Source organism: Amblyraja radiata, chromosome 2 (assembly GCF_010909765.2).
Source record: "Amblyraja radiata isolate CabotCenter1 chromosome 2, sAmbRad1.1.pri, whole genome shotgun sequence".
NCBI classification, from domain to species: domain Eukaryota; kingdom Metazoa; phylum Chordata; class Chondrichthyes; order Rajiformes; family Rajidae; genus Amblyraja; species Amblyraja radiata.
Genome location: NC_045957.1, coordinates 125,230,930 through 125,248,181, shown reverse-complemented (window position 1 = coordinate 125,248,181; position 17,252 = coordinate 125,230,930). Strand labels below are relative to the sequence as shown.

Genomic DNA, 17,252 nt, shown 5'->3' with positions numbered 1-17,252 from the left:
AGTGTCCTGTCCAGTGTCCAGTGTACAATGTCCAGTGTACAATGTCCAGTGTACAATGTCCAGTGTACAATGTCCAGTGTACAATGTCCAGTGTACACTGTCCAGTGTACACTGTCCAGTGTACAATGTCCAGTGTACAATGTCCAGTGTACAATGTCCAGTGTCCAGTGTACAATGTCCAATGTCCAGTGTACAATGTCCAGTGTACAATGTCCAGTGTACAGTGTACAATGTCCAGTGTACAATGTCCAGTGTACAATGTCCAGTGTAGTGTACAATGTCCAGTGTACAGTGTACAGTGTCCAGTGTCCAATGTCCAGCTGAAAAGGATCAACATCAGCAACTGCTCACATGCATTGAGTAAAAAATATATATTTTCTATAAAAATGTAATACAAATTCACAACTAAAATAAGCAGATAACTATTTTCAATTTCACCTACTGAACATTTTGCATTTATAATCACTGGATTATTTTACAGTTAACAGATACATTTTTCTGGCTTGGTATTTAGTCGTTAAATGTAAACTAAAACAGCCATTGGAGGAGACATTTGAGGTGTCCACAGGGACCGTGAGCATCCTGAGCTGGTGTTTCCTGCAGTTTCCAGCTTCCCTCTCCCTTCCTGCCAAAAGCTCTTGGCCGAGGTCAGAACATGGAATTCCTGAACTCTGTGGGAGGGTTGGAGTCGGCACTCAGCGGCCCGGATAGCTGTCGCCATCAGCTGATCAACACACTCCCATAAACTTCTCATGTTCTCCAGTCCCTGTCACCCTTCCAACTGAGACAGGCCTTACTGAGAGGGCAGGAGATGCTGCCTGACCCGCTGAGTTACTCCAGCACTTTGTATATTGAGCAAGAGCATCCAAAATCTTTATAAAAATCCTTACAATAGTCTGTCCAGACCAAAGCTCAATGAATGACTACTCCACACTCTGTGTCTAGGTTTGGTTTAAACCAACATCTGTAGTCCCTTCCAACAATGGCCTTACGTTCAGTCTATGCCGGGGAGGGGGGATACGAACAAGACGAAACGTTTGTAACATGAACATGTTCCCTGCTACATTACTGAGAGAGAGAGAGAGAGAGAGAGGAAAGAGAGAGAGAAAGAGAGAGAGAGAGAGAGAAGGAGATCCATCGAAGTGACGAGAGAGATGAGCGAGAGCGATCTCTCGAGAGATCTCGATATCTCTCTCTCGCGTCTCTCTCTATCTCGCTCTCTATACTCTCTCGCTCTTCTCTCTCTCGCTTCTCTCTCTCTCTCTCTCTCTCTCTCTCTCTCTCCTCCTCTCTCTCTCTCTCTTCTCTCTCTTCTTTCTCTTTTCTCTCTTCTCTCTTTCTCTCTTTTTCTCTCTTCTCTCTCTCTCTCTCTCTCTTCTCTTCTCTTTTTTTTCTTTCCCTCTTTCTCCTTCTTTCTCTTTTCCTTCCTTTTCTTTCTCTTTTTCCTTTTCTTTTCCTCTTTTCTCTTCCTTTTCTTTTGTTAGGGACCAGACGACAGATTTTGAGGGATTAAACCGATCATCCCTAAGCTGAGTGAAGCAGTGCGGGAGAGATAGTTGCAGCACCAACTACACCAGAGGTACAACAAAGCCACTGCTGTCTTTTCTCGCAGCATTTATGAATCTATTTGCTCCATCCTTGTAGTTTGAGATCTTGTCATGGTGTAACTTTGTTCCTCTTGTTATCAGTGGGGGAGAGAGTCAACAGCTCCAAGTTCTTGGGCGTGAATGTCTCTGCAGCTCTGTCCCGGACGACACACATTGATGCAATCGCGAAGAATCCCCATCAACAATGCACGGGGAGATTGAGTTTGTCGATGAATACTGTGGTGAACGTCTGCAGATGTACGGTCGAGAGCATATTGACCGGTTGTATCACGGCCTGGCTCACCAACACAAACGCCCAGGAATGATGGGGTCGACAGAGAGGGGTGGACACTGCCCCCTCCTTGTGTTCTCAGCCCCCTTCTTTACTCCTTGTACACCCACCACTGTGCAGACAGGTACAAATCTAATTCCATTTCAAATTCCCAGACAACACCACCACTGTGGGCCGGATATCAAGTAATGATGAGACGGAGATTGGACCTCGTGTCCTGGTGTCGAGACAACAACCTTCCTCTCAATGTCAGCAAGACGGAGATAGTGATCGGCTTCAGGAAGTGAAGCGGTTCACACACCCCAGTTTGCATTGACGGTGCTGAACTAGACGAGGGTGAAAACCTCAGATGCCTAGCAGTCAATATCACCGACAACTTCTCCTGGACCACCCATATTGAAGCAACGACCAAGAAAGCACACCAACGCCTTAGAACTCCTTAAAACACACCAACTTCCTTAGAAGGCTTAGGAAGTTTGGCATATCCCCAACAACTCTCACCAACTTCTACAGATGCAACATGGAGAGCATTTTATCAGGATGCATCACACCTGGAGTATTGTGTGCAGTTTTGGTCCCCTAATTTGAGGAAGGACATTCTCTATTGAGGGAGTGCAGCGTAGGTTCCGCAGGTTAATTCCCAGGATGGAAGGACTGTCATATGCTGAGAGAATGGAGCAGCTGGGCTTGTACACTCTGGAGTTTAGAAGGATGAGAGGATATCTCATTGAAACAAATAAGATTATTAAGGTAGACAAAAATGCTGGAGAAACTCAGCAGGTGAGGCAGCATCTATGGAGCGAAGGAAATAGGCAACGTTTCGGGTCGAGACCCTTCTTCAGACTATTAAGATTATTAAGACTATTAAGACCCTTAAGATTATTGAGGGTTTGGACACGCTAGAGGCAGGAAACATGTTCCCGATGTTGGGGGAGTCCAGAACCAGGGCCACAGTTTAAGAATAAGGAGTAAGCAATTTAGAACGGAGATGAGGAAACACTTTTTCACACAGAGAGTTGTGTGTCTGTGGAATTCTCTGCCTCAGACGGCGGTGGAGGCCGGTTCTCTGGATACTTTCAAGAGAGAGCTAGATAGGGCTCTTAAAAATAGCGGAGTCAGGGGATATGGGGAGAAAGCAGGAACGGGGTACTGATTGGGGATGATCAGTCATGATTACGTTGAATGGCGGTGTTGGCTATTTCCTTCGCTCGGTGTTGGCCTACTCCTGCACCTATTGTCTATTGTTTGGGAACAGCTCCATCCAAGACCGTAAGAAATTGCAGCAAATTGTGGACGCAGCCCAGACTATCACACAAACCAACCTCTCTTCCACTGACTCCATCTACACCTCACGCTGCCTCGGCAAGGCCAGCAGCATAATCAACGACCAGTCTCACCCCCGGCCACTCCCTCTTCTCCCCCCCTCCCATCAGGCAAAAGGTATAGAAGTGTGAAAACGCACACCTCCAGATTCAGGGGCAGTTTCTTCCCAGCTGTTATCAGGCAACTGAATCATCCTACCACAACCAGAGAGTGGTCCTGAACTACTATCTACCTCATTGGTGACCCTCGGACTATCCTTGATCGGACTTTGCTGCCTTTACCTTGCACTAGACGTATCTATACACTGTGAGTGGATCGATTGTAATCATGTATTATCTTTCTGCTGACTGGTTAGCACACAACAAAAGCTTTTCACTGTACCTCGGTACACGTGACAATCAACTGAACTGCAACTGAACACTGCCCCGGTCCATCACAGGTACTGACCTCCCCACCATCGCAGGGATCTACAGGAGGCGCTGCCTCAAAAAGGCAGCCAGCATCATCAGAGACCCACACCACCCTGGCCACGCTCTCATCTCGCTGCTACCATCGGGAAGAAGGTACAGGAGCCTGAAAACTGTGACCTCCAGGTTCAAGAACAGCCATTAGGCTTTAGAACACTGCACAACACTAACCTCAGCAATTTTGATCATCTGTGGACTGTGTGTGTGTGTGGATGCCCTACCCACTTTGGTATTTGTTTGCAACAGTATTACAGTTAACATAGAAACATAGAAAATAGTTGCAGGAGGAGGCCATTTGGCCTTTCGAGCCAGCGCCGCCATTCATTGCAATCTTGGCTGATCGTCCCCAATCAATAACCCGTGCCTGCCTTCTCCCCATATCCCTTGACTCCACTAGCCCCTAGAGCTCTATCTAACTCTCTCTTAAATCCAGCCAGTGATTTGGCCTCCACTGCCCTCTCTGGCAGGGAATTCCATAAATTCACAAGTTTTTTCCTCAGTCTTAAATGACCTCCCCTTTATTCTAAGACTGTGGCCCCTGGTTCTGGACTCGCCCAACATTGGGAACATTTTTCCTGCATCTAGCTTGTCCAGTCCTTTCATAATTGTATATGTTTCTATAAGATCCCCCCTCAACCTTCTAAACTCCAGTGAATACAAGCCTAGTCTTTTCAGTCTTTCCTCATATGACAGTCCCGCCATCCCAGGGATCAATCTCGTGAACCTACCCGGCTCTGCCTCAATCACAAGGATGTCCTTCCTCAAATTAGGAGACCAAGACTGTACACAATACTCCAGATGTGGTCTCACCAGAGCCCTATACAACTGCAGAACACTGGTTATTCATTGATTTAATTGTGGTGATTATTTATGTACCCGCGTGTTTTGCATTTATGGGCCTGTTAAGCTGCAACAAGTAACAATTTCATCGTTGCGATGTAGGTACATATGATCATTAAACACTTATATTTCTTGAAACCAAACTTGGTTTACTAAAGATCTTCACAGAGTGCTGGAGTAACTCAGTGGGTCAGGCAGCATCTGTGGAGAACATGGATAGGTGACGTTTTGGGTGGAGACCCTTGTCCACGGGAGCAGGGGGATTAGTGAATGATGTGGAGTTTCCGGTTTCAGTATTGAACTGTGTTTTCATTCACAAGAGGGGGCTGTTTGTTTCTGAGCGGCTTCATTTATTTATTTTAAAGAAAAACAAATGGTGCAATCGAGCAAGAGTAGTTGGTTTGAATGAAGGAGCATTTCTTTCCCATGGACAGCCGTGCGTGCTCAGAAGGACAGCGTTTAACCAGGACCAGATGCTTACCTTCACTGGCAGCTGCATTCCTTGCAGCTTTGGTCAGCGTGTGATCTGTGCTCGAACTGATGTCCGACGAAATGCTTGAGCTGCCTTTACCTAAACAAAGGGATCAGATGAGAAAACAGTATCAAGACCACGGGAAGTTAAATAAAGCACGAGCCAGTAGCAAGGCACAATCGGCCTAGGAAGCACACACTGAAACTCCACACTCTATAGCAACTCCCCAGCATTGAGGCAAAGCTGTTCCATACTCAACATACCCACAGCCATCTGGTCAGAGCTGTGATTCCAACAAAAATACATGTTGTTGGCAGCTTTCACAACTCACTGCGATATGCCACAAGCCTTCTTGCCACGGTTTCACGCCACGGTTCCATGCCAGCATTTGGAACATTTTGCAATTGCATGATTTAAAGTGTATGGTTAACAATGCCAGATGTGGGGAAGTTGTGGAGCAGTTGTTCAGACCAGCGCACAGATGGCAGCAGGACATCCAGCCTTGCAGTGTGCACCAACTGCATGTGAGAACAGAGCTGATGCCACACCCCACCCTTCCCTCCAGTAAAGGGCCTGTCCCACCAGCATGCGACTCCATGCGGCAAGCGTGACCTAACGTGGTCCCTTGAGCCGTACGGCCTCGCGGGGTAGGTCCCACTTCGATCGCCGGAGACGTATGGAGTTGTGCGGAGCTGGTCCCGACATCGCGCGGGGCCCGGAAAACTGACACTGTTCAAAAATTCCGCGCGGCAACGGCCTACCGGCCCGCAGCCGCCTCGACGCCGTACGCACCGCCTCGACGGACGTGTGCAGCGTCTCGACGGGCGTGTGCAGCGTCTCGACACCGTACGCAATGTATTGACGCCGTGTGCAGCGTCTTGACGGCGTACGCCTAGCGCGAACTTGCCGCGGACTTCGCTCGAACTTCACGTCAACTCGTACGGGATCACTCGACCTCCGCGCGGCCCCCGCTTTCGGTTTGGTCGCGCTTGCCGCATGCAGTCGCATGCTCGTGGGACAGGCCCTTAAGTTTAACCTCAGCAGGTAGAGCTTGGAGTAGAACTAAGCCGCATAGTTTGAAGGTGAGAGGAAAGGTTAAATAATGTTTCTGAGGCAAGTCATAAAACACATGACATATAACACACAGACCGAAGAATCTTGACCGGAAACGTCACCTATCCATGTTCTCCAGAGATGCTGCCTGACCCGCTGAGTTACTCCAGCACTCTGTGAAACGTCACCTATCCATGTTCTCCAGAGATGCTGCCTGACCCGCTGAGTTACTCCAGCACTCTGTGAAACGTCACCTATCCATGTTCTCCACAGATGCTGCCTGACCCGCTGAGTTACTCCAGCACTCTGTGAAACGTCACCTATCCATGTTCTCCATGTTCCTGGTGTTCACAATATTCGGCCCATGCCGACCCTTTGCCACCTCTACATGGAGACTCCATTCCATCTTCCTTGGTGGAGACTGATGTCAATACCGAAGGTAGACACAAATATTGGAGAAACTCAGCGGGTGAGGCAGCATCTGTGGAATAGGTGACATTTCAGGTCGAGACCTTTGTTCAGACTGACATCACCTCACGCCTGCCCCCTGGTGGGCTTACCTCACATTGCTTGGAGCGCAGGAGACTGAGGGGTGACCTTACAGAGGTGTGGAGAATTAACTGGGGAATGGATAGGGTGAATACGCAAGAGTCTTTTACCCAGAGTAGACAAATCAAGTACCAGAGAACATAGGTTTAAGGTTAAAGGGTGAAAGATTTATTAGCAATCTGACTGGTAACTTTTTCCACACAGAGGCAGGTGGATAAATGGTGTTAGAGGTGGTAGTTGAGGCAGGTACTACACCATTTGACACTTACACAAGTACATATATAGGAAATGGATATGTGCTAAATGCAGGCAAGCAGGACAAGCTCAGTGAACATCTTGGACAGCATAGAGCAGTTGGGCCGAATGGCCTGTTGTGTAGCTTCATGATGTGGCCTTCACCAGTCAATGGTCATCCCTTCATCACCCCTCACCTTCATGCTACTCAGATTCCCACCCATGCTTGCCGCCATCCCCTCTCCCTCTCCCTCCCACCTCCTCTCCCTCACTCTCCCTCTCTCTCTCCCTCTCCCTTTCTCTCTCTCCCTCCCCCTCTCTCATTGCTTTTGTACTTTCCCCCACAACGTTCTCCACCAACCTCCCTTCTGTCTCCGCTCCTCCTTACTCTGTCCTTTGGTCACCAGGAGTTCTGGTTTTCATTTCCCAACCTTCTCCCCTGTGAGATTGGAGTTTGTTGCTGGACCATGTCCAATGTAAAGACCCCCATAGTTCAGTCACTGTAAAGGCAGTGAAGAAAGCGAATGGCCTGTTGGCCTTTATAACAAGAGGAATCGAATATAGGAGCAAAGAGGTCCTTCTGCAGTTGTACAGAGCCCTAGTGAGACCACACTTGGAGTATTGTGTGCAGTTTTGGTCCCCTAATTTGAGGAAGGACAGTCTTGCTATTGAGGGAGTGCAGCGTAGGTTTACAAGGTTAATTCCCGGGATGGCGGGACTGTCATATGCTGAGAGAATGGAGCAGCTGGGCTTGTACACTCTGGAGTTTAGAAGGATGAGAGGATATCTCATTGAAACATATAAGATTGTTAAGGGTTTGGACACGCTAGAGGCAGGAAACATGTTCCCGATGTTGGGGGAGTCCAGAACCAGGGGCCACAGTTTAAGAATAAGGAGTAAGCCATTTGGAACGGAGTCGAGGAAACACAGAGTGGTGAGTCTGTGGAATTCTCTGCCTCAGAAGGCGGTGGAGGCAGGTTCTCTGGATGCGTTCAAGAGAGAGCTAGATAGGACTCTTAAAAATAGCGGAGTCAGGGGGTATGGGGAGAAGGCAGGAACAGGGTACTGATTGGGGAAGATCAGCCATGATCACATTGAATGGCGGTGCTGGCTCGAAGGGCCGAATGGACTACTCCTGCACCTATTGTCTATTGGCCCCATAGTTCACTGTAAAGACCCCATAGTTCAGTCACTGTAAAGACCCCCCATTGTTGCGGCACCAGCTTGGCCGGCTAACTGCGATTCCAACACTCTGGTCCCATCCACATCCATCCTTCTCCAGATGACTGTTGTAAACATGTAGTGATTGATATCCTTCCTTCCCTGCCCTACTCTTCACTCAGCCCAGTATGGGGATTATTCAGCAGCCACTGCCGCCCCAGTGTAGGCAGAGGTCAGAGTGTAACTCCCGCGGACAATCGCATCGCAGCTCACCAACACGGCCCAATGTGACCCTTGCAATGAAAAACTGCTCCGCTCAGCCGCCATCGGACAGTGATAGAGTGATAGTGATAGAGACAGAGATAGAGTGATAGAGATAGAGTGATAGTGATAGAGACAGATAGTGATAGAGATAGAGTGATAGTGGTGGAGATACAGATAGAGTGATAGTGATAATGTTTGAGAGAGTGATAGAGAGAGAATGATAGTGATAGAAATAGAGATAGAGATAGAGATCGAGTTAGAGATAGAGTGATAGTGATATAGAGTGATAGTGGTGGAGATAGATAGATGGTGATAATGTTTGAGAGAGTGATAGTGAGAGAATGATATAGTGATCGAGTTAGAGATAGAGTGATAGTGATAGAGATAAAGATAGAGTAATGGTGAGAGTGAGGAAACAAGCCCTCCTGTCTGCACCTGTATTGAGTCACCCACCACTATGGCTCTGCCTGACGTGTCCTCCACAAACATTATTTCTTGTTCCCCTGCTCTTTCTTTCTCAGATTCCACATCTGTGGAGAACATGGATAGGTGACGTTTCACAGAATGCTGGAGTAACTCAGCGGGTCAGGCAGCATCTGTGGAGAACATGGATAGGTGACGTTTCACAGAATGCTGGAGTAACTCAGCGGGTCAGGCAGCATCTGTGGAGAACATGGATAGGTGACGTTTTGGATCATGATCCTTGTAAAGGCTGTTGGAAAAGTCAGGCCAGCATACAGATGTGACCATGAAGACCTATTGTCTATGTGTCTCTGTGTCTATGTACAATACTCAGCGCTGCCGGTTACGTTCGATCTGTGTGCCTGATCCATGCTCGTTCCTTTGCTTCAGACGGGCTGTCTCCGTGCCCCGGGGCTCATCCTATAACCAACATGGGAACTGTGGAGATCCACCGCGGGAGGTGAGCCCCCACCCAGCCAGGCCGCTCACCAGCAACATCCCCCGCCACCTCCATCTTGAAGCACCACGCCCACCAGTGACTCCTACAGCTTGGGCTCAAGAGGTTTTTGAGGGTAGATGTCGAGCCTCTGGCTGAAGAGGAATCGGTGAGGAGGCTGAGCAGAGGACGACAATGTTAAGCTGCCATCTATTGTTTTTGTGTGTAATTCCACCTTACTGTTAGTGTGATAGAGACAGCAGGTAGGTGGGTAGAATGGTCCTGCAGCACGTGGGCTGTCAGGGAGACCCAGTGTCCATGAGGACTACATCTGTGGGATGCGTGGGTCACCTGCACCTACTTGCAGACCGCATTAGGGACTGGAGCAGCTGCTGGACCACCCCACGCCCATCCAGGGGTACAAACACCCCACGCCCATCCAGGGGGGTACAAACACCGTGGATAGCAGTTACAGTGAGGCTGTGACCATGGGACGGGGTGAGGGTAGATGGGTGACCATCAGAAATGGGAATAGGCAGAGAGAGCAGGAATCCCTTTCGGCAATTCCCATCGACAACGGGAATGCCGCTTTGGATACTGATGAGCAGGGTGAGAGGTCAGGGGTGGGCAGCCCTGGTCAGGGTGAGAGGTCAGGGGTGGGCAGCCCTGGTCGGGGGTGAGAGGTCAGGGGTGAGAGGTCAGGGTCTAGAGAGTTCAGGATCTGTGGTGACCGCATCTGGAACAGAGCCATAGTGAGTGATTGAGACCCAGCCTGCTTAACCTCTCCCTATAGCTCACCCCCTCTAGTCCTGGCAACATCCGTGTAAATCTTCTCTGAAACCTTTCAAGCTTGACAATATCTTTCCTATAACATGGTTCCCAGAACTGAACACAATACTCTAAATGTGGTCTCACCAACTTTTTTTGCAACTGCAACATAGAAACATAGAAAATAGGTGCAGTAGTAGGCCATTCGGCCCTTCGAGCCGGCACCACCATTCAATATGATCATGGCTAATCATCCAACTCAGTATCCTGTACCTGCCTTCTCTCCATACCCCCTGATCCCTTTAGCCACAAGGGCCACATCTCATCTTGGTCCTAAAAGACTTCCCCCTTATCCTCAAACTGTGACCCCTTGTTCTGGACTTCCCCAACATTGGGAACAATCTTCCTGCATCTAGCCTTCCTGCATCTAAGTTTCTATAAGATCCCCCCTCAATCGTCTAAATTCTAGCGAGTACAAGCCGAGTCTATCCAGTCTTTCTTCATATGAAAGTCCTGCCATCCCAGGAATCAGTCTGGTGAACCTTCTCTGTACTCCCTCTATGGCAAGAATGTCTTTCTTCAGATTAGGAGACCAAAACTGCACGCAATACTCCAGGTGTGGTCTCACCAAGGCCCTGTACAACTGCAGTAGAACCTCCATGCTCAAATCTTTTTGCTATGAATGCTAACATACCATTCGCTTTCTTCACTGCCTGCTGCACCTGCATGTCTACTTTTAATGACTGGTGTACCATGACACCCAGGTCTCGTTGCATCTCCCCTTTTCCTACTCGGCCACCATTCAGATAATAGTCTACTTTCCTGCTCTGGCCACCAAAGTGGACAACCTCACATTTATCCACATTATACTGCATCTGCCATGCATTTGCCCACTCACCCAGTCTATCCAAGTCACCTTTAGCCTCCTAGCATCCTCCTCACAGCTAACACTGCCCCCCAGCTTCGTGTCATCCGCAAACTTGGAGATGTTGCATTCAATTCCCTCGTCCAAATAATTAATATATATTGTAAATAGCTGGGGTCCCAGCACTGAGCCTTGCGGTACCCCACTAGTCACTGCCTGCCATTCTGAAAAGGACCCGTTTACTCCTATTCTTTGCTTCCTGTCTGCCAGCCAGTTCTCTATCCACATCAATACTGAACCCCCAATACCGTGTGCTTTAAGTTTGCATACTAATCTCTTATGTGGGTCCTTGTCGAAAGCCTTCTGAAAGTCCAGATATAACACATCCACTGGTTCTCCCTTATCCACTCGGCCACCATTCAGATAATAGTCTACTTTCCTGCTCTTGCCACCAAAGTGGACAACCTCACATTTATCCACATTATACTGCATCTGCAGTTACATCCTCGAAAAATTATTTAAGATTCGTCAGTCATGATTTACCTTTCATAAATCCATGCTGACTTTGTCCAATAATTTCACCACTTTCCAAATGTGCTGCTGTCCCATCTTTAATGTTTAAGAAGGAACTGCAGATGATGGAAAATCGAAGATGCCCTGGTGTGGAACGCCTCATCCGTGGAGCAGATGCGGAGTAGACGGAGGAATTAGGAGTAGGGGATGGAGTCCTTACAGGAAGCAAGGTGGGAAGAAGTGTAGTCCAGATAGCCATGGGAGTCAGTGAGTTTATAGTGGATGTCTATAGTGGATGTTTAACTTCCATCCGGCACTCAAATACACCTGGACCATTTCCGACACTTCCCTACCATTCCTTGACCTCACTATCTCCATTGCAGGTGATAGGCTTCTGACCGACATCCACAATAAACCCACTGACTCCCATGGCTATCTGGACTACACTTCTTCCCACCCTGCTTCCTGTAAGGACTCCATCCCCTACTCCCAATTCCTCCGTCTACGCCGCATCTGCTCCACGGATGAGGCGTTCCACACCAGGGCATCTGAAATGTCCTCATTATTCAGGGAACGTGGGTTCCCCTCCTCCACCATAGATGAGGCTCGCACCAGGGTCTCTTCCATACCCCGCAACACTGCTCTCTCTCCCCATCCCCGCACTCGCAACAAGGGCAGAGCCCCCCTAGTCCTCACCTTTCACCCCACCAGCCGTCACATACAAGTAATCCTCCGTCAGTTTCGCCACCTCCAACGTGACCCCACCACTCGCCACATCTTCCCATCTCCCCCCATATCTGCCTTCCGCAAAGACCGCTCCCTCCATAACTCCCTTGTCAATTCTTCCCTTCCCTCTCGTACCACACCCTCCCCGGGCACTTTCCCTTGCAATCGCAAGAGATGCAACACTTGTCCCTTTACCTCCCCCCTCGACTCCGTTCAAGGACCCAAGCAGTCGTTCCAGGTGCGACAGAGGTTTACCTGCATCCCCTCCAACCTCATCTATTGCATCCGCTGCTCTAGATGTCAGCAGATCTATATCGGTGAGACCAAGCGGAGGTTGGGCGATCGTTTCGCCGAACACCTCCGCTCGGTCCGCAATAACCAAACTGACCTCCCGGTGGCTCAGCACTTCAACTCGCCCTCCCACTCCGTCCTCTCTGTCCTGGGTCTCCTCCATGGCCACAGCGAGCAACACCGGAAATTGGAAGAACAGCACATATTCCGCTTGGGGAGTCTGCATCTTGGGGGCATGAACATCGAATTCTCCCAATTTTGTGAGTCCTTGCTGTCTCCTCCCCTTCCTCAGTCCCCCTGCTGTCTCCTCCCATCCCCCAGCCTTCGGGCTCCTCCTCCTTTTTCCTTTCTTGTCCCCGCCCCCCCCCCCCCCCACCCCCGATCAGTCTGAAGAAGGGTTTCGGCCCGAAACGTTGCCTATTTCCTTCGCTCCATAGATGCTGCTGCACCCGCTGAGTTTCTCCAGCTTTTTTGTGTACATCCCATCTTTAATAACTGACTCTAGCATTTTCCCCACTACCGATGTTTGACTAACTGGTCTGTAATTCCCCGTTTTCTCTCTCCCTCCCTTTTAAGATTTTATTCCTTGAAGCACAGGAGAGTGAGGTGTGATCTTACACAGACATATAAAATCTTCAGGGAAATAGATAAGGCAAATGCATAGAGCCTGTAACCCAGAGTAGGGGAATCAAGAACCAGAGGATGTAGGCTTCAGTTGAGAGGGGAAAGATTCAATACAAACTTGAGGGGCAAACAGTTTCCACATAGTGTGCTGGGTGTGTGCATTGGGCAGCCAGAGGAGGCAGTTGAGGCAAGTACTATAGAAACATACATAGAAAATAGGTGCAGGAGGTCATTTGGCCCTTCGAGCCAGCACAGCCATTCATTGTGACCGTGGCTGATCACATGTAAAAGACAGGTACAAGGATAGGAAACAAGGGCCATATGGAGGCAGTTGGGGCTAGTGTAGATGGGGCATGCAGCATGGACACATTGGGCTGAAGGGCTTCTTTCCATGCTGTGCCACTCGATGACAAAACAGTGACCGAGACTCCAGGAGGGTGCTCCCTGGTGCCAGGGTCCAGGCTTCCGAACACTGGCATAAGGTGAGCGGTTGAGCAGCTGAAAGTGGTTGTATGTTGGCACAAATAACATGTCGGAAAGGCAGGAGGTCTTGCAGAATAAATACAAGGAGTCAGGCAGGATCAGGAGTGCAGTAATCTCCAGTGTCAGGTGTTAGCGAGGGCAGGGAAAGGAAGATGGGATAGATGAATGCGTGGCTCCAGAGTTGGTGCAGGGAACAAGCATTCAGATCACTGGGAGAGGTAACCTGTATGAGGGGTGGGTTGTATCTGAACTGGAGGGGCACCCATATCGTTGCAGGAAGGTTCGCTAATGCTGCTCCAGAGTGTGTCAACTGGAGAGGCAGGGGGTGCAAACAAGATCATCAAATGGAAAGTCAGAGTCTGTAGAAGGGTCTCGACACGAAAACTGACATTCCTTTCCCCAGAGATGGTGCCTGACCCGCTGAGTTGCTCCAGCACTGTGAAACTTCACCTATCCATGTTCTCCACAGATGCTGCCTGACCCGCTGAGTTACTCCAGCACTGTGAAACTTCACCTATCCATGTTCTCCACAGATGCTGCCTGACCCGCTGAGTTACTCCAGTATTTGGAAAACAGTGACAGGATCGGTCAGTCAGCATGGATTCCTGAAGGGGAAATCATGCTTGACTAATTTTCTGAGAATTTTTTGAGGATGTAACAAGTAGAATGGATAAGGGAGAGCCAGTGGATGTGGTGTATCTGGACTTTCAAAATATCTTTGGCAAGGTCCCACGCAAGAGATTAGTGTGCAAAATTAGAGCACATGGTATTGGGGGTAGGGTATTGACATGGATAGAGAACTGGTTGGCAGACAGGAAGCAAAGAGTAGGGATTAACAGGTATTTTTCAGAATGGCAGGCAGTGACTAGTGGGGTGCCACAAGGCTCGTTGTTGGGACCCCAGTTATTTACAATATATATTAATAGATTCAGACGAGGGAATTAAATGTGACATCTCCAAGTTTGCAGATGACACAAAGCTGGGTGGCAGTGTGAGCTGCGAGGAGGATACTATGAGGCTGCATGGTGACTTGGACATGTTGGGTGAGTGGGCAGATGCATGGCAGATGCAGTTTAATGTGGATAAATGTGAGGTTATCCACTTTGGTGGCATGAAACAAGAAGGCAGATTATTATCAGATTTGTGTCAGATTAGGAGAAGGGGATGTGCAACGAGACCTGGGTGTGTGAAGCAGGCAGTGAAGAAAGCAGTGAAGATAGTTGGCCTTCATTGCGAGAGGATTTGAGTTTAGAAGCAAGGAGATCCTACTGCATTTGTAAAGGGCCCTGGTGAGACCACACCTGGAGTATGGTATGCAATTTTGGTCTCCTAATTTGAGGAAGGACATTATTGCTATTGAGGGGGTGCAGCGTAGGTTCACCAGGTTAATTCCCGGGATGGCGGGACTGACATATGATGAAAGAATGGGTCGACTGGGCTTGTATCACTGGAATTTAGAAGGATGAGAGGGTATCTTATAGAAACATTTTAAATTCTTAAAGGATTGGAACAGGCTCGATACAGGAAAAATTTTCCCGATGTTAGTGGAGTCCAGAACCACAGTTTAAGAATAAGGGGTCGGCCATTTAGGACTGAGATGAAGAAAAACTTTTTCACCCAGAGAGTTGTGAATCTGTGGAATTCTCTGCCATGAAAAGGCAGTGGAGGCCAATTCACTGGATATTTTCAAGAAGGAGTTAGATTTAGCTCTTAGGGGTAACGGAATCAAGGGATATGGGGGAAAAAGCAGGAACGGGCTACTGATTTTAAATGATCATATTGAATGGCAGTGCTGGTTCGAAGGGCCGAATGGCCTACCTCTGCACCTATTTTTCTATGTTTAGTCAGAGTCATAGAATGATATACTGGGGAAACAGGCCCTTCGGCCCAACTTGCCCACTCCGGTCAACATGTCCCACCTGCCTGCTCTTGGTCCATATCCCTCCAAACCTGTCCTATCCATGTACCTGTCTAACTGTTTCTTAAACGATGGGATAGTTCCAGCCACAACTACCTCTGGCAGCTCGTTCCATACACCCACCACCCTCTGTGTGAAAAAGTTACCCCTCAGATTCCTATTAAATCTTTTCCCCTTCACCTTGAACCTATGTCCTCTGGTCCTCGATTCTCCTACTCTGGGCAAGAGACTCTGTGCACCTACCCGATCTATTTTCTCTGTACCCTTTTCAGCTTGACAACACCTTTCCGATAACATGGTGCCTAGAACTGAACACAATACTCTAAATGTAGCCTCACCAACGTCTTATACAACTGCAACATGACCTCATAACCTCTATACTCAATAAGTAAAAAGGAACTGCAGATGCTGGTTTAAACCGAAGATAGACACAAAAAACTGGAGCAACTCAGCGGGCCAGGAGGCATTTCTGGAGAGAAGGAATGGGTGACGTTTTGGGTTGAGACCCTTCATCAGATTCTGTCCCACTGAATTAATCCAGCTTTTTGTGTCTAACTCAATACTTTGGCTGAAGAAGGCCAATGTGACAAAAGCCTTCTTGACCACCCAATCTACCTGCAACTCCACCTTCAGGGAGCTAGACACCTGTACTCCTAGATCCCTCTGCTCTACACTACCCAGAGCACCACCATTCACTGTGTAGGTCCTGCCCTTGTTAGACTTCCCATATTGTAACACCTCACATTTTATTGATCCTGCTGCAATCGTGCAAACATCTTCACTACCTGCAAAACCACCCACTTTTGTATCATCAGCAAACTTGCTAATCTTTCTCAATCTAATTCTCAACTAAGTCATTGATATAGATGACAAACAGTAACGGGCCCAGCACCGAACCGAAGAACACCTGCGTCTATAAATGAAAAGACTAATGGGATGGTGGAGGGTGGATCAGTGAATCTCAAAGGAAGGACAGGAAGGGATCAGTGAAGGAATAATGGTGGATCTGATGGGTTGGAGTGTGTTTATTTCAACCCTAGAAGTTTCATGAGGAAAGCAAGTGAACATCCAACCACGATCAGTGCTTGGATCCATGATGAGAGAGACACGACTGGCAGCTCAATGCTCCAGGGGTTCCGTGTATGAGAAGTGATAGCGGGAGGGGTGAAGAGGTGGGGCGGTTACTGTACTGAGCATGGAGACCGTCACAGTGACACTCGGAGAACATACTGCAGGGTTCATCCACTGAGCTTGGACATGAAAGGTGCAAGCACTCTAATGACATTGTACTCTCCCGCCCCACCCGCACCCCCCCAATACCAAGTGGGAGGAAAATAGATGTAGACAGATGAGCAACAGGATTGTTCAAGTGTTGGAAGCAACTGCAGATGCTGGTTTACACTGAAGGTAGACACAAAAAACTGGAGTAACTCAGCGGGTCAGGCAGCAACTCTGGAGAAAAGGAATAGGTGAGGTTTTGGGTCGACAACCCTTATTCAGACCGAGTCAGGGGAAAGGAAACGAGAGATATAGAAGTTAATAGAACAAATGAAATGTTCGAATGTTGGATTTTAACTTCCCCCATATTGACTGGGACTTAGTGCAAAGGGTTCAGACAGTTAAGTGTTTACAAGGAGGGTTCCGAAAACGTTATTAGACAATCCAACTGGAGGAGAGGTGTAGAACAGAAAAGTAGAGCACAGGAACAGGTGAGGTAAAGTTTATTATTATCACATGTACCAAAGGACAATGAAAAGCTTTGTTTTGCATGCTATCCAAACAGATAAAATTAGATAGTACTATACATAAATACAATAATTGAAGTACAACAGGTAGAGCAAAGGGGAAGATACAGAGTGCAGAATATAGTTCTCAGCATTGTAGCGCATCAGTTCAAGAGACAAAGTCCAATGTCCACAATGGGG

The 17,252-nt window shown here is 48.3% G+C and overlaps 1 protein-coding gene across 1 annotated transcript in view; it reads right to left on the bottom strand.

Annotated features, from left to right (window-relative positions):
* fbxl7 (F-box and leucine rich repeat protein 7) overlaps positions 1–17,252 on the bottom strand; it is a 55,360-nt gene that overhangs the window by 19,264 nt on the left and 18,844 nt on the right. The window contains exon 2 of the mRNA XM_033015174.1: positions 4,990–5,079. Within this exon, the coding sequence (XP_032871065.1) occupies positions 4,990–5,079 (90 nt within the window). The remainder of the gene's footprint in view (positions 1–4,989; positions 5,080–17,252) is intronic.